The following is a 17119-nucleotide window of genomic DNA, read 5'->3' as shown; positions in this document are numbered from 1 at the left end:
GACAGAGCCAGAGCCACCTCAGTCACACCGTGAGCTGCTGCACACCAGTGACACCCCCTGTCCCTGTGTGACACTGCCACCGTGCCACCACAGCCCAGCGAGTGTCCCCAAAGGCCAGCAGCGTCCACCGGGTGAGGCAGCTGCAGGGGTGGCTCTGGGGACATTTCACAGCCTTCAGCTCACACCAGCACGAGGTGACAAGGGACATCCCCTTTTCCAGCCTCCTGCCCGTGTTTCTGGGAGAAGAGCTCAGCGGCTGGGAAAGCTGCTGCAGGGAGGGTGTCCCAGCACTGCCAGGAGCTGGTGGCACTTCCCTGGGACCAGGAACTCCTCCCAGGGAAGGGGGGAGCTCAGGCACTGCCACCCACCCCGACCACCCCCACGGTGGGATTGGAAGCTGCAAGGCAGGAGAACCCGGAGACATCCCTGGGATGAGAGCCCAGGAACGAGTCCCCAGCGCCGCCACCGACCCAGCACGGCCAGGGAATGCTGCTGCCTCTGAGCCTGGCATTGCCCACCCACCTTTCCTCCTCCCCCTTCCTTGGCCAAACCCAGCACAGAGAGGCTTCCAGCTGCCCCCCAGCCCCGAGCAGCCTGGGCTGCCAGAGCAGAGAGGCCCTTTGGACCCCCGGGGACCACTGACCTGCCCGCAGGGCTGCTCTGCAAGTGCTCCCCGAGTCAGGTGTGTGAGCACCCTCCTCCTGCCCCCCTGCCCGGGGCACCCACATACCCAGCCCTCACCCCCTCCTCCTGCCCCCCTGCCCGGGGCACACACGTACCCATCCCTCACACCCTCCTCCTGCCCGGGGCACCCACGTACCCATCCCTCACACCCTCCTCCTGCCCGGGGCACCCACGTACCCAGCCCTCACCCCCTCCTCCTGCCCCCTGCCCGGGGCACACACGTACCCAGCCCTCACCCCCTCCTCCTGCCCCCCTGCCCGGGGCACACACGTACCCAGCCCTCCGACAGCCTGAGCCCACCCTGCTCTCGGTCCCGGCCCAGGCAGGAGACTCTGTTAAACGATGCCAATAAATCCTTTATTTACCAAATCCACGTTAAAATACTCTAAAGACTGTCCCGTCCTGCCTCAGCTCCCGGCTCAGGGTCCCGGAGGAGGCTTGTAGAGCTCCTGCAGCAGCACCAGTTTCATGGCCAGCAGGACCTCCCGGCGGCCGGGGCGGCTCCTGCGGCTGCCGCGGGACAGCCTGGCAGCCTCCAGCGCCACATCCCCGAGGAGCCGCAGGCCGCCCAGCCCAGCCAGGGCAGAAACCACCCAGCAGGAATCTCCGGAGGACCACGTCTGTGGGGAGAGCAACCAACAGCATCAGCACAGCTCCAGGAGCCGCCGGCACTGCCCGGCCCCAGCCCCCACAGCTTCGTGCTGGAATCACGGAATAATTCAGGTTGGAAAAGCCCTCCAAGATTAGCAAATCCAGCTGTTCCTCCAGCACTGCCAAGGCCACCACTAAGCCACGTCCCCAGGTGCCACATCCACATGTCTTTAAACACCTCCAGGGATGGGGACTCCACCACTGCCCTGGGCAGCCAGAGAAGAGTCAAAGGCTTCCCAGCCCAGCCAAACACGCAGCATCCAGGCTTGGATACATGGATGACCAAGCTGAGCTTGGGAAGCAGGAGACTGCACCCCAGCCCAGTCAAGACTACCTGGTTTAGAAGCTTGTGCATGTAGGCAGAATAAGCCACCTTCCTCTTCGGCCTGGGGGGCCGGAGGCAGAGGAGGCTCTGCCAGGCACATCCATCTGCTGCCTTCACCCTCGGGGGGCCAGGGGGGCCTGGGGGTCCTGGTTCCATCCCTGCTGCCCACACGGTGCTGGGATGACACTCAGCTGCTGTGGATCCAACACCTCTGCCAAGGGAGAACAGGGCAGGGGCTGAACACACTGCTGCCCTCACACCCCCACACACCCTGCTCTTCCCAGGGCACTAATTAGCATCGTGCAAATTAGACACTTGCACTAATACCAGAAGCATTCAGCATATTGCAGAAACAAAACCAAAAGACACCCTCCACAGAACCAAATGCACTAGAAAGTAAAGCACAAATAGAGTATTTTAGGGAATTGGGGAGGATTTTTCTCCTTCCCAGCTCACCTCTGAGAGCTCCTCCAGCCTTGTCCTCCCCCAGGAGCACACAGGGAAGGGGGAATCTGCTGCCTATAAATAGGGAGGGAGCTCATTGCTTTCAGCTGGGGCTGCAGCCACCAGGGCCCACCCAGGGCCCACCCAGAGCCCGAGATGAGCTCAGCTGGTTGGAGCTGGTGCTGATAAAGCCGAGGTTTGGGTTCCATCCCTCTGGGCATTGTTCACTTGGGGGCTGGACTCACTGATCCTTGTGGGTCCCTTCCCACTCAACAGTCTGGGAGCTGCAGGGGTGGGGATGAGGACAAGCACAGGGATGGCCACACCACCTCACACCTGCACACCCATCTCCTGCACCCAAACCAGCCATTCTTGCCCAAAATGTTCTCTGGGGTGAATCTGGCCCTGCTCCCAGGTCCCCCCTGCCCCAGTGCACTAATTAGTATCGTTAATGTAATTAGCCCAAGGTGGCTGGTTCTGGATGGTACTGGGGTGTTCCTGTGAGACTTTTTATGTGGTTTATTCTGCATTAATTTGGGGGGTTTCTGGGGGTTCAGTAAGTGCCACAGTGAGCAGGGCCTGGGGCGGCACCCAGGGGTGCTTGGGCAGGGCCTGACCCTGCCTGGGGGATCCTGGGGTGGGGGATCCCCTGGGTGCAGGATCTGCTCTCTCCCCTCTTGGTGCAGGACCACGTTCTGTGGTGTTCTTCCTGGTGCTGAGGGGCAGCAAAAGGGGTCAAAGTGTCCAGGATGTGTTTTTTTGAGGGGGAGGATTCCTGGGGTGCAGCCCCTGACCCTGCAGGGTCTTTGTGGGGGTTTCCCTGCAGGATATGGGATGGGGTGGGTGTCCCTGCAGGACACTGTGAAGAGGGGGGGGGATTCTGGGGTACAGGATTTGTCTCTGCTGAGGGAAAGGTGTCCCCCAGGTGCAGGATCCAGCCCTGCCCTGGGATGGAGATTCCACAGGGTGCAGGATGTGGCCCTGTAGCACATTCCAATGCAGGATCCACTCCTGAGGCACCCTGGGCTGGGGAGAGGGGGGGTCTCTCGAGCTGCAGAATATAACCCCTTAGCACCCTGTTCTGTGGGGTGGGGGGTCCCCAGGTAGGGGATGTGACAACTTAACACCTTGTTTTGGGGGGAGGGTCTCCCCACGTGCAGAATGTGACACTTTAGCACCCTGTGCTTAGGGCAGGGGCTCCTCTGGGTGCAGGATACACCCCAAGAGGGAAGAGTCCTCCAGCTGAAGGACAGCCCCCTGCAGCCCCCATCCGGGGGTCTCCACGTGTGCAGGGTGTGACCCCTCAGCACCCTGGGCTGGGGGTGAGGGTCTCACACATAGAAGACGTGACCCTTTAGCACCCTGGGCGATGGGGAGGCACTCCTCGGGTCCAGGATACACCCCGGGAAGGAATTCCCCCGATCTGACCCCCCTCCCGGAGCGCCCTGCACTCCTCATCCCGGGGGTCTAATGGTGCAGAATGCGACCCCTCAGCACCTTGTGCTTGGGGCAGGGGACTCCCCCGGGTCCAGAATACACCCCGGGAAGGAATCCTCTCCCTCCGAACCATCCCAGCCCCCACTTTTCCCTGGATCCCGGCCCCGATCCCGGCCCCCATCCCGGCCCTGTCCCGCCGCCAGGGGGCGCTCCAGCCCCGCTCCGGCCGGGGGGGGCAGTGCCGCGTGCGGCCGCCAGGGGGCGCTGAGTGAGGGCCCGGCCCCGCCCCCCCGCAGGTGACACCCCCCCACCCCCCCCCCGGCCGGGGAGCGGCGCCTGGGGCGGGTCCTGAGGCGGGTCCTGGGGCCGGTCCTGAGGTGGGTCCTGGGGGCGGTCCTGATGGTCCTGAGGGTCCTGGAGGTCCTGAAGGCGGTCCTGAGGTCCTGAGGCGGGTCCTGAGGAGGGTCCTGGGGCCGGTCCTGAGGCGGGTCCTGAGGAGGGTCCTGAGGAGGGTCCTGGGGCCGGTCCTGAGGCGGGTCCTGAGGCGGGTCCTGAGGCCGGTCCTGAGGCGGGTCCTGAGGCGGGTCCTGGGGCCGGTCCTGAGGCGGGTCCTGAGGCGGGTCCTGGGGCCGGTCCGAGAGCCGGGACCAAAGTCAGGACCAAAGTCGGGACTGTCCCGCCGCCGTCCCCGTCCCGCTCTCGTCCCGGCCCCCGGACGCGCCCCGCGGCCGCCATGGCGGAGCAGGAGAGCCTGGAGTTCGGCAAAGCCGACTTCGTGCTGATGGACGCCGTGACCATGCCCGAGTTCATGGCGAACCTGCGGCTGCGGTGAGTGAGGGGCGGGCGGGGACCCCCGGCCGGGCTGCCCCGGGGGTTATCCCCTCACACCCCCCGGCTTGGGCGAGGGGGGTCAGGGATTGGGGATTTTTCCATGGAATGGGAAAGCCGGGTGGGTGCGAGAGTGCTCTGTCATCCCTCTGGGAAGCTGCCCCCGTATCCCCCTGTCCAGACCCGCCTGCCTCGTGGGACCGGGGGATGCTTTAGGAGCGGAGGGACCTTGAGGACTTTACTTTTAAACAGCGTGTTGTCGATCTTAGCCTATATCCCAGAGTCATGGAATGGTTTGGGTGGGAAGGAACCGTAAAATCATCCCATTCCACCCTCCACCGTGGGCAGGGATACCTTCCAGTATCCCAGCGTGGCCTTGGGCACTTCCAGGGATGGGCCAGGCACAGCTTCCCTGGACAGCCTGCCCCCTCCCCTCTCCTCGCCTGTGCTGACCCCCTGCAAAGTCGCTTTGGAGGAAAAAAAAACCACAACAAAATAACAAAAAAAAAAAAAAAGAGCAATAAAAGTCTCCAAGTCCAAGGTTGCTCCAGCCTGGACTCGTGCATTAACATTTCCTCGTCTTTACGGTTTTATTTCCCCTGTGGATGCGATGGGTGCCGGGAAGATCCACGTTTTCCTGCCTGTTCCCTCTGGGAAGTCCAGCTCAATCCTGGGCAGCGCTGGCAGAGCCGGGGGACTCCCAGGCTGCCTTTCCCTTTCCGCTATAAAACATTCATGGGAGCTCTTCCCGATAAACTCCCGTGCCCCTGCTCGTGCAAGGATTTGAGAATTGCCGGGGGGAGATCTGGGGGTAAAAGTGTGATTTACTGGCTGTGTTCCCCCAGGCTTCACCGCCTGTTCCTCTCCTGCCGCTCAGAATCTGGGGATGGTTGGAATCAATGACTCGGAATCTGGGGATGGTTGGAATCAATGACCCGTCAGGTCCGTGTGGGTGTTGGACACACCTGGGAGTGACTCTGGCGGTACCCGAGGGAAGAGAGGGGGGCTGAGCTCCCTCAGCAGGCTTAAAACTACTGAGGAAGGAGAAAATCAAGCTTTTTCGGACGGCTGTGATGCCTCCTCTGGGTGAAATCTGTAGGTTTCGTGGTCTGGCTGCATCAGCCGCTGAGTGCTCGGGAACCTTTGTGCCACACGGCTGTGCCCGTGTCCTGCAGGGCTCGCATCCTGCGAGGTGGAATAACAACCAGAACACTTCGTGTTATTTTTCTTTTCCATTTTGTGTTTCTGTTTGGGCGGAGAGGGCATTTGTGCTCTAAATACCAAGAAAAATGCAATGAGAATGGTTGAGCTTTGAACATGAGGCGGTGTCAGATTTAAATGCGTTTTGCAGTGCCTCTGACAGTTTAAATTTGTTGTTCATTTGGGCACTCCGTGGCATTCTAATCATATTAGAAAGGGCTCCTGCTAATTTCCTGTAATTAGCAGGAAACTTGTGTGTCACGGTTTGTTCTTGGGGTTTTATTCTTTGGTTAATGTGTAATTCTCAGATGTACCTTGTCATTTCCAGTACAATGAAGGATTGGAAAAGGATTGCTAGATAGCTGAAAAATCAACATAGGATGTTGGCTGCCTTAAGGAATCAAATTAATTAGTTGAGAGGCGCCTTGCAGGGGCAGACTTGGCTAATTTTGTGTGAAAGGATGAGCAGAAAAGAGAACGAGCCGGTGGTTCTGGATCCTGGTGTGTAACTCGATTTATTTTTTCCTCTGCGCTGCTGCTGATTGTGCCTGAGGGTGTTGTCAGGACAGCCTCCTGGTGTCCTACAATGCTCGGGCTGCTCTCTTGTTTTACTGCTCTGGAGAGGGCAATCAGCTCTTGCTGCTGCCACGTGTGGAGTTGTGTCAGACCCAGCTGCCAGCCCGGATCCTGCCCTGCCCAGGGCTTGGGGTCCCGTTGTGCAGATGGCACGAGTCACCTTTGTGCTGCTCGTGTGCTGAGGGATTGCTGCTGCTCCATCCTTCAGTGCCAGTGGTGGGTTTGTTCACTTTACACTGGGATGGGCTCCACCCTTTTCCTTAAATCCAACTTTCTGCCAGAGCTATTTTTGTCTGGGGTCACTGCCTGACCCAAGACGGGCTGTGCTGGATTCAGTTCCCAAGAGAGCCCCGATGTGGGTGGAACTGAAATCATACCAGTCTGGGTGCACACGAGGATATTTCCCCAGGGATGTCTCTAGTGGGAAAAAGAGAAAGGGTGAAGTTGCACTTTTCATTGCTGTAATATCTGAACTTGGTGGTGCTGACGTGGGCTGGGTGAAGCGTGTCTGGGTAGGGGGGTGGATGCAGGGGGACTTTACTGCCTCCTTTCCCAGCCCTGCACTCGTGCCCAGTCATTTGTAGGTTTGGGTGGTGATTCAGCAGGAATATCACAGTGTCAGGACTTTTTCATGGCCATGTCTTACAGCTCCTTAATGAACTGGCTGTTTCACTGGACACTCAGCAGTCACTGAATGTTACAATTTATTGTAAATAAAAGTCATCCTGTCCTTGAATGCCTCAGTTCTCAGTCCCAGCCTCTGGATTTGATTCTTAGTCATCAGAACAATTAAAAAAAATGATGAAAGCAGGACTATGGGAACAGTTAGTGTGGACTCAGTAGCTTTGTTTCTTTAGAGAAACCTCCAAAGCTTTACCAGACAATTGTTCCTTGAGGGGCTTGTAAATCAGAATTGTTCCAAACAGCCGAATTTGAGCAGTTTGTGCATCAGCAGCTGACTTCAGACAGTCCCTGCTCCCCTCTGGGGGCAGGTGCTCTGCTGCAGGAGGGGTTGGCATCCCAATTCCTGTCAGAGGATGTCACAGTAATTAAAGGACTCCTTAAAACAGGGAACCTTTTTCACCTCCAGCAGCTCTCGGGTCTCTCAGTGGCAGCCAAGTATTTATTTGTACTCGAGTAAGGGAAGGGAGAACATCCTGCTTTGGATTGATAGAACTCCTTATTTCAGTGGGGTTGACTCAACGTGGCTGTGACTGTTCCACAGCAGGTGGAGCAAGGTGGGGCTTGTGGAGAGGGGTTGTTGGAGGGGCCAGAGCTGCTCAGCCTTTGCAGACACTGTGGTGTGAATGAAATTCGGTGGGAACTGTTGGGTAAGAGAGACAGGAAACTCTGCAGCACCTTGTTTTTGTCTGCACCACAGAGAACACTTCAAGTGGTGAAAGTGATCATTTTTAATTTACTTCTGGGTAAGGAAGAGGGCAAGGAGGTTATTTTTCACAAATACGAAATATCCTGGTTTATAGATTGTTTCTTGTCTTACCCTGCAAAGAGTGTTCTGCATGGTCTTGATAAAGAAATCAGACTTCAGGGCTCTAAAATGCAAAGAGGGAGAGCTGGAGTTCCCAAACCCTCTGTTCTGCAGGCTCAGGGATGGCTGCAGGAGTCAGCTCAGAGCAGCTGCAGGAGAGTAAAACCTGATCCATCCCAACCATGGGTAACCCCAGCACCTCTGAATCCCAGCTGAGGGCTCTGGAAGGCAGGGGAAAAGCAGACAATTATTATTGCAGCATCAGGGAGTGTTTTGGGCAGTCTCACGTGAGCTGGGTCTTTGTGTTCCCACATCTGCCTCGGGAGCAGGTGCCACCTGACTCATCTTCTCCTGCTTTCCAGCGAGTTGCTCGTTTTTCATCAGCACTGACTGTGCAAATCCCCTCCTGGGAACACACCAGAGCTGTGTCACTGTTATTAAAGAACTCAAGGATGCATGAAAGGAAGGCAGGGAGAGCACCTGGTGATATGTAATGATCATAAAATGAATCTGGAGTTGTTTTCCTCCTTTTTTTCCAACTAGTTCCAGCATGAAACCCGCTGGGGAAGCCTGTAGTTGCTGCTCAGGTGGTTCCTGGTCATCTCAGCCCACCTGAGCCCGAGGATGTGGTGCAGAGAGCTGGGGTTTCATAGTCCTTGCAGTTGTCTCCCTGCACATGTGGTGATTTCTGGCCTCTTCCAGCAGCACTTCATAAAAACATGGTTAAAAAAAAAAGTGTTAAAAGGTAATTTTTTTACTTTCTCAAGTATTTTATAGCAAAAATCCCAACATTTTCAAATTAATCATAGAGACATAGAATATGTTGAGCTGGAAGGGACCCATCAGCATCACTGAGTTCAACTGCACAGGACACCCCAACAGTTCTAAATTCCTATTTATTGCAGACACTTTTGAAAGACTGATCATATTTTTTATGATTATTAATATTTTTGGCGTCAGGAATCTGTACTGAGAAATGTGGAACTCCTCTGAGAACGTTCTGTGAGTGTTTGCTGCTGAGGGAAGTGTTTGCTGTGCTGGGGCGTGGGCTGGAGCCCTAGAAAAACCTTGTAGCAAACTGAAACAGGGAGTTGTGCTTTAAAATCATGAAAAATTGGGCTTCAGAATCATAAAATCACAGAGTGGTTTGGGTTGGAAGCTCATCCAGTGCCACCCCCTGCCACGGGCAGGGACACCTTCCACCAGCCCAGGCTGCTCCAAGCCCCGTCCAACCTGGCCTTGGACATTCCAGGGATGAACTTGAAGTTCTGAGAGGCCAAAATCCCAGCAGGGATGTGGATCCCATTGGATTCTTGCTTTGTTTCCCACCCCTTCTGCTCTTCCCTTGTTTAACCTCATTTCCAGGTTTGGAGTGAAGGGTGGTGTCTGTATTGCATTGATGTTTTTACACCACATTCCTTGTCTTTCCAGCACCACCTTAAACGTTCATATTTTGGGTTGAAGTTGTGGTGGCAGAGGTTTGGCTTCACATGAGGTAGTAAACTGTATTTAATCCCAGCAGAGGAAATATTATGTGAAAGCCTGGTTTCATTTGTGCTTTTGCTAATGAAATATTCATGCTTCATAAACAAGCTTTTCATGCCTTTAAGTCATTTTAATTTCCTCGTTTTAAATAGTTATGAATATTTTAATTGTTCATGTAGTGTGGAATTAAAGAGCCGCTGGGAAGGGTCTGTTTTCCCCCTGGAGAGGGGACCTGCCTCTGTGGGGGCTGCAGGACACTCCTTGGGCCAGTTGAGTCTCATCAGCTCTTCTTGGCTGCTCCTGAGTTGCTCAGCCTGCAGAGAGCTGTCTCGTGTCAGGATTTGGAATGAATGGAATGAAAATTCCCCTTGGTCCGTCAAAATTTGACTTACGAGCTTGGACAGGGTCCAGCTCGGTCTTCAGGGATGGAAAAGGCCATTGATCTCACTTAGAAAGCAAATCCCAACTGGACAAGTAGCACAGGGAGGCTCCAGGCCAGCTTCCCACCTCCACAGGGACTGTTCCACAGGGAACAGGGTGATTCCTGACAGCACTCCCGTGATCCAAGCTTTGGATGAGGTGATGTCCAGCCTGGAGGTGGTTTTGCCTCCATTTGTGCTGAGTTCCTGTGGTTTCAGTGAATCCTCTGCCCTCCCTGCCTGGTAGAACCCTCTCAGGTGGGAGTTTGACAGGAGTCTGTTTATAGCAGGTGGGAGGGGTGGTGGTGAACAATTTTAGCACCTGGGTGTTGAATAATAGATGAGGTTGGATTTATGAATGGGATCAGTCTTTCAGAGGGCCTCACACTTCCAAACTCTTCCCCTGCTGGTCCTGCCTCCCAGCTGAGCCTGAGCTGTGTTTCTGGTCCTTGTCAGAGCACAGATAACATTTCATTGTGGCTGGGGAGGGACATCCGTGTTCCAAGGCATCAGGTGTGAAGGAAAGGCCCGACAGAATCAGTTCTGGAACCAGGACTGCTGTGAATTAGCTCAAAAAGAGACACTCCTTATTGCATCTTTTTAAAATAAGCTGGTGTTTTCTGCTATTTGCACAAAGCATATCTGCAAACAGTCAGCTGGTGTTTTAGGAATTCCTCAGCAGCCTTTTCCACAGAATCAGTTATGCTGGAAAAAACCTCTGAGCTGATTGAGTCCCCCCTGTGCCCAATGCCCACCTTGGCACTGAGTGCCACGGCCAGGCCTTCCTTGGACACCTCCAGGGATGGGCACTCCAAACCTCCCTGGGCAGCCCCTGCCAAGGCCTGACCACCCTTTCCAGGAAGAAATTCCTCCTGATGTCCAACCTGACTCTCCCCTGGCACAGCTGGAGGCCGTTCCCTCTCCTCCTGTCCCTTGTTCCCTGGGAGCAGAGCCTGACCCCCCCTCGGCTCCCCCCTCCTGTCAGGGGGTTGCAGAGCCAGAAGGTCCCCCCTGAGCCTCCTTTTCTCCAGGCTGAGCCCCCCCAGCTCCCTCAGCTGCTCCTGCTGCTCCAGCCCCTTCCCCAACTCTGTTCCCTTCCCTGCACCTGCTCCAGCCCCTCCATGTCCTCCTTGCTGTGAGGGGCCCAGAACTGGACACGCTCAAGGTGTGACCTCAGCAGTGCCAGCCCAGGGGGACAATCCCTGCCCCAGTCCTTGCTCTCATCTTTTCTCTTCTCTGTAATTATTCTGTCCATCCTGTGAAGTGCTGGGGGTCCTGAAGCTCCTCAGAGCAGGCACTGCGTCTCTCTGGGATGCTGGGGAGTAGAATCCTGTTCTGATTTTTGACTGCCACCACCCCTGTGACGTGGCTTGTGTAACCTGCATTGTCTTAACTGCAGTAGTTTATCATCTCCTCCAGCTGAAGGTTGACTTTAAGATCTGCCAAACTCTTACAGTCAACATTAGCTAATGTTTCCAATGGGTCTCGTGGTCTCCTTTAGTCAAGAGTCCTTTATATTGACTTCTGTTCCAAAATCTGCCTCTTCAGTGGCTTTGCTGACCTACCACTCACCAACCTCTTGCATTTCTTTGACTCTTTGCATTTCTTCTGGGCTGATCAAGCTTTTAGTCTCCCTGAAGGTTTCCCCTTTAGTCATATTTACTGGAATTCCTTTAAAGATTCAGATCTACCTCAGTATTTGGCTGTTACATCATCTCTCTCCTTTCTGCATCCCTGGGTCACGATGACATCTTTTTATGGAATGAAGACATTCTGAGGGGTGGGAGAAGGACACAGATGTCTGCACACAGGTTTGCCTGGAAGTGTGAAACCAGGGGGCTGTGGTGGCAAATGCTCATTTCCAGCTCTCTGAAACAGAAATATAACTTGTGAAGAAGATTTTGGTTCCTTTCAGGGCTTTTTCGGTCGGATCTGATGAGGTGTCAGCTCCCACTGCTGCTGTCATGTGTTGATGTTTGTGTCTGTTAGACCAGGAGGAGGAGTAGGTGTTCCTTGTGGTGTGTTCATATGCCAGAAGGTTTGGCTGTGAGACTCTTCTGTCTTTGGGGGTGAAAAAGGGGCATTAGATAGACTTAACTTGTTTGAAAATACTTTTTTTTTTTTTTAAATTCACATTAAACTGTTCCTGAGATAAGCTGTGTCTTTTGGCAGGAATGAGGTTTTTCTGGTGCCTGGGGTTGCTGCAGAGTTCTCCTCACCCTGCCTGTGTGGGAGCAGTGCCCAGAGCGGTTCCTTTGGGTGCTGATGGACAACAGACACTGTCCTGCACAGATACAGGCCAGCTGAGGTGGGAGAAGAGGGATGTCCTGTAGAGACCTTGTCAATAAAACAGTTGTTGATGATAAGCCAGAGGACCCAACCCTGTCAGCACTGATGGTCCCGCAGTGCTCAACTTCTCAGGCTCACCAGTGGAACTGTGACTGATGCTGGGGTGTCACCAGCCTGTCCTTGCTCTGCCTCCTGCCTGTCGTGGTCCTTTCCATTCTGCCCCCTGGAATTTCAGAGCATTTCTCTGTATGGAATTTAGATCTTCTCCTTGAACAGTGTTGCAATATTGGTGCCCCAGCGCAGCTGCCACTTGCCTGGCGTGAGCTGCCTTGAGATGTGTGACACTTCAGAGGACAGTCTGTGTGTGACTCTTGGGCTGGTTTGATCCAGAGCCTTCTTCCCAGAAAAATGCACTGTTGGGTGAAAACACAGCATTAAACCAGTTCTGTGTCCCTTGGCAGCCACTGACCTGCCCCGATGTCGTTTCTCATCCCTGGGGGTGTCTTGCTGTTCTCTGGATGTCAGCTGTTGACTCCTGTCCTTCCAAGAAGTGTTGTTCCACCCGACCTTCCTTTCTCTCTTGCTGGCTGCCTGTATTTCTGTAACTGCAGTATCCTCCTGGCCATCCTTGGTGGCTCTCCTTGCCTTCAGTGCCCTCTCTGTGCACGTGGACTGTCTGACTTGGTCCTCTCTGGGCCTTTGCACTCCCAGTCAGGTGTTGTTGTTTGCCCTGTGGTGTGTCAGGCCCAACCTGAGCCATACACAGAGCCCAGTCTTGCACTGATTTTTGTGCTCATTCCTCGTCCTGTGCCTTGACAAACTCCCTTTCCCACGGAGCTCATTCAGAATTATCTGCAGGGATTGGTTTTGCTCTCAGTTTTATCTCCTACACCCATCTCCCTGCCTCCCTCCTGTTCCACCTCAGGGACACAGCTTATCTCCCTCCAGTGCTTATCAGTTCCTCCCTCAGCACTGATCTGTACCATGTCTGTCCCAGAGCCTCCTGACCAGCATTCCTGTGCTTTTCCCTCAGTTGCTCCTTTTGGCATGGAAGGAACACCCCAGAAATGTCAGCACAGCCACTGCCCCCTCCTCCCATGCCTGGTTTATGGAGCCCCCCAAGCTGTGCCCCGGGAGCAGGGTGGGTGCTGTGACCCTGCTTATCCTGCTCAGCTGCTCAGGTGGGTTCCTGGCTCCTCTCTGGCTCTGTGCCCCTTGGAGTTGGTGCTCTTGGGTCTGGACAGAGCCTGGCCCCGTGTTATCCCGGCTGAGGTGGGACAGGTAGAAAGTAATCTGATCATATGATCTTCACCTGCTCCTGTTTGAGGCTGATGTAAGTTAATTTGGGAAGCCTGAAGGCTCATTCCCTCTTCCTGGGAAACACCAGCTGGAGATGTGTGGCAGGACTGTGCAGTGTGTGGGGTGGGAGGTGCTGCAAGGGCTGCACGTGCAGTTTGGGGTGGTGGGTCCGGGTCCATCTCCAAACACTGTTCAGGGCTGTATTTCTGCCCTTGTCCCTGTACCTGCACCTTTATTCACATCACACCAACTTGAGCTTTGTTTCAAGGAACCTCTGGGAAAAGTCCCTTTGTTCTGGGGCTCAAAGAGCTGTGAATACAATTTAGGCCCCCAGACAAATCCCAGGACATTCCTGAGCTCCGGAGTCTCCCAAGTGAACTTGCCCCTGCTCACTGCAGAGAAGATCCTCTCGTTTGCTCCTCATACCATTGGAAAGACACTTTGCTGCTTTTCCTTGTGCTTGCAGGGACAGAAGGACCCCAGTGTTCCCCTAAAGCTGGATGTAAACACCTCCCTGGAACAGTAGCTGTTAAACTTTGTTGAAAAGTGCTTAGCAATGACAAAAAAATGTTATTTCCGAAAGGATCTCTGGAGCACTGAGGGGTTTTTTTTTTTGCAAATGAAAGTCCAAATTTACCACAAAAATGTCCCTGTAACCTCCTATAATTCAAAACATATTCCTTGTTTTCCAAAGCACAGGCAAATTACCAGGGAGCAGTTCTAAAATAAGACTGAGGTTGGATGTATGACTTTGTGGACAGTGCTGCCTGATAATAAATGTTTCCTTTTTTGAGTTTTGCCTGTGTTGCAGTAAGAAAACTTTGCTTTATATGGTTTGTGTGCTGACCTGTTTCAGGTGAGGAGAACACGAAGCACCAGCACAGAAAAAGGAGTGTATTCCTCTCCCTTCTCCCCCTGATAAATGTAACATTTATGTCTTCAGCAAAACAAACAATGGGAATCTTGTCTTTGTTTGCTCTTAACTTGTTTTTTGGGCCGTGCTGCACATCCTGGCTTTCAAGGATGCAGACATTCCTGAGCTAGACATCTCCAGCCTCTGGCAGCTGCTGCTCTGACTCTGTCTTAGTTACAGGCAACTTAAACCCCTCCGAGGAGATGCCAAGGGAAAGTCGATCCCTGTAAAGCTTTTTAAACCTGGGAGCTGGACTGGAGAGGAGACACAAGGGAAGGCTGAACAATTTTGAAATTATTGGGAATATTTGGCTTAATTTTTCCGATCAGTTGATAGAAAAACATGTTTTCCATTAAGGACTTAAGAGTTTTGGAGACTTAAAGGGGGGCTGCGTATTGTCAGGATGAGTCTTGTTTTTAAGCAGCACATCTTGGCCTCCTGGTTCCATTCTGGGAGCTCTGAGGGGATGATGTGGTTTGGGGGCTCTGCTCTCCCACCAGAGGCTGGGAGGAACTTCAGGGGCCAACTCAGATGTGTCACGACTGGATTTAGGGAGAAAACTCTCGTCAGTCTTCTCCCAGGAATTCTTCTCCATAGGATTGTTCAGCTGCTCTGCTGAGGGGCTGTTTGCTAAATTTAGTGAGCAGACCCTGTGCAAATAAACAGATCAGGGTGATTTCACTTATTTCAGTGTTTTCTTGTTTAGCTTGGGAGCAGCCAACTTCTTGTGTTGCAAACTTTGCAGCTGAATCATGAAAACTGTAGAATGGGGTCATTATATTTTAGAATGTTAAACTCCCTCTGATACATTTTAACCTTCTGCCTTTCCTGTGTTGTCCTTTTATCTAGGAAAATTAACATAAGTTAAATACAGTAAACTTAGTGACTTTTGAAGACATTCTGTAGCACCTTGACCAAATGAAAGCAGCAATTTGCTAGGGTTGCTTTTACTGTTATACATTTAAACCACAATAAATCACAGGATGGACCAATGAACAGGTTCTTACAGAAACACTGGCTTGCTCAGTGACAGGGTGATGTGGTACCAGGGATATGGGAAGCTCAAACATTTCACCAGTAGGGTCAGTATTGGGGTTTGTTTGTTTTTATCAAGATGCTTTTGCTGCCTTTTGGAGGGCTCCTCCATCCCTGTACGTGGTTATGTGGCAGAAATCTCGTGCCAGCAGGACATTTTCCCATCATTTGTGCAGTGCCAAAGGGTTTTTCACCTCAAGTGCCAAACTCTCCCAGGTCTTGATGAGCAGGGTAAGCCCCAGAACCAAACTGGGAATGTTTTCAGGGGAAAGCCCCCAATCCCCACCCTTTCATGTGGAGGTGTATTGGCTTGTCTTGTTTAGGACAAATGAGCAGCCTGGGTTTGTCCTGAGGGGGGTTTGCTGTGGAAGCTCAGATCCCAGATAATTCCCTGGGTAGGAACATGGCCCAGTTGTGCCCTCCCATCTGGGCATCCCCGGGTGGCACAGGGAGAGTGGGAGCCTTTGGTTCCTTCCCTGGGGAATGCAGTGCAATGGATATTTTGCAAACTAAAAGTTTCCGTCTCCAAAGACAGGGATTCCTTTGTGTTTTGACCTGGGGTTTGATACTCTGTGTACACTCCAGTGCTGTGAGTGCCAAATACTCCTTTTTTTTTTATCATGGGGAGGAAATAATGTGAAAAAACCTCCTATCCCATATCAGGTACAAACCATCCCTGTGTCCATGAGGACACTCAGTGTGTGAGGGAGCAGCACTGGCAAGATCAACCATTCCCTGCTTTTGTGTTCTGCTTTCTGGCGTTTTAAGCCTTTGGGATATTCTGTGGCTGTTTCAAACTTCACAGGGATGAAAAGCTAAAAACCTCTTAATAAGGGTGAAGATGGTTCTATTCTTTTTTACTCGAGGGGGGGATGTATTTTAATAAAACAACAGCAGTTATCATGATACCCGTGGAATCAATCACAAGTGCCAGGGGTGACATTTATTTCTCAGACTTGTGTTTCCCTCCCTGCTCAGTGCTCCATCCCCTTGGGTTGTCTGGGATTAGCTTGTCCTGCCATGGGAGTTTTCACACCAAGGATTTTGCCTTTGAACTTGCATTTTTCACTCAGAGTGCAAGAGTTGGAGTAGTTTTCAGTGTCACAGAAATTCTGAGTGAACACGCTAAGGGTACAGACAACAAAAGGATTTTATGGTAATGCGGGAATTCCCTTTTGCAGCAACTGTATTGTGACACAAGAACTGAGGGGTACTGGGAGGGGTGTTCTTGCCCTTTGGGGCTTTCAGGGTCCCTCTCTGGCCTCTCTGTAGCTCCTTCAGATCCTGGAAGGTGCTGTGAGGTCTCCACACAACCTTACCTTGTCCAGGTTGAACAGCCTGTGCCTTGGATTTCCCTTGCTTCATTTGCCTTGAACTGCCTCACAGAGGAGTTGAAAGAGCAAGAATTTATTTTATTTATTCAGTGGGTACCATCTCCTAGTCTTGGTGTGACTTGCTTTCTTACCAAGTGGAATTTGGGGCCTCGTGAAAACTTACTCGTTAGATCATACTTGTGAAGATACAATAGGAGATTATTCCTCTAATTCCAAAAACAACCATCCTGTGATCTTAACACTTGCTTTAAAATTGCCCAGGTGCTGATTAACTCCCTGACAAATTTGGCCAACACGGGTGGCAACGTGTGGAGGAGGCTTTTTTTTGGTTCTGGCCTTAGTTCCCTCTTTTCTATGGACAGGTATGGCTGTGCTGGGGAGCAGGTTGGGATTTCCTCCAGAGATGACTCACGTTTGCCAGATCCACGTGTACCAAAACCAGGCCAGGCCACTACAGTGTGTATTATTTAGGCTACTTAATATTTTATCCAGTAGTCACCGAGCTTGCCCTGGTAGCCTGGATTGGTGAACTTGCCTTTCCCCCCCATTTATCCACCCGAAGACAACCAAAACCCCCAGGTGAGGGTGGAGTGTGTCTCAGTCTGGTTTTGCTGCTCCCCTGCCCTCCCATCCAGCTGGGAAGGGAACTTGCCCAAGGTCATCCTTGAGGAAGCAATCCCGAGTTATTCCTTGCTGGCCCTGAACCTTGGC

The 17119-nt window shown here is 52.9% G+C and overlaps 2 protein-coding genes across 3 annotated transcripts in view; one reads left to right on the top strand and one right to left on the bottom strand.

Annotated features, from left to right (window-relative positions):
• Positions 1 to 1022: 1022 nt before the first annotated feature.
• LOC113983089 lies at positions 1023 to 3701 on the bottom strand. The gene is made up of 3 exons (XM_027711869.2): positions 2117 to 3701; positions 1670 to 1871; positions 1023 to 1304 (listed from the first exon to the last, which is right to left on the bottom strand). The coding sequence occupies exons 1-3, from the start codon at positions 2323 to 2325 to the stop codon at positions 1104 to 1106; spliced, it is 612 nt and encodes a 203-aa protein (XP_027567670.1). The 5' UTR covers positions 2326 to 3701; the 3' UTR covers positions 1023 to 1103.
• Positions 3702 to 3987: 286 nt separating this feature from the next.
• MYO1D (myosin ID) overlaps positions 3988 to 17119 on the top strand; it is a 147864-nt gene continuing 134732 nt past the window's right edge. For both annotated transcript variants that reach the window (XM_027711871.2, XM_039384018.1), the window contains exon 1: positions 3988 to 4369. In XM_027711871.2, the coding sequence (XP_027567672.1) occupies positions 4275 to 4369 (95 nt within the window). In that variant the 5' untranslated portion in view covers positions 3988 to 4274. The remainder of the gene's footprint in view (positions 4370 to 17119) is intronic.

Source organism: Pipra filicauda, unplaced genomic scaffold, assembly GCF_003945595.2.
Source record: "Pipra filicauda isolate LSUMZ 115617 unplaced genomic scaffold, ASM394559v2 scaffold336_size1087642_pilon, whole genome shotgun sequence".
Classification (NCBI taxonomy): domain Eukaryota; kingdom Metazoa; phylum Chordata; class Aves; order Passeriformes; family Pipridae; genus Pipra; species Pipra filicauda.
Note: the sequence above shows the minus strand (reverse complement) of the source record. Positions and strands in the feature narration are given on the sequence as shown.

Excerpts from the sequence above, each read along its gene's own strand:
- LOC113983089 (XM_027711869.2), bottom strand. The coding sequence starts at position 2,325 with ATGCCCAGAGGGATGGAACCCAAACCTCGGCTTTATCAGCACCAGCTC. Across the intron at positions 1,872-2,116 it reads GGCTGGAGGAGCTCTCAGAG|AGGTGTTGGATCCACAGCAG; the intron begins GTGAGCTGGGAA and ends CTCCCTTGGCAG. Across the intron at positions 1,305-1,669 it reads TGCACAAGCTTCTAAACCAG|ACGTGGTCCTCCGGAGATTC; the intron begins GTAGTCTTGACT and ends CTCTCCCCACAG.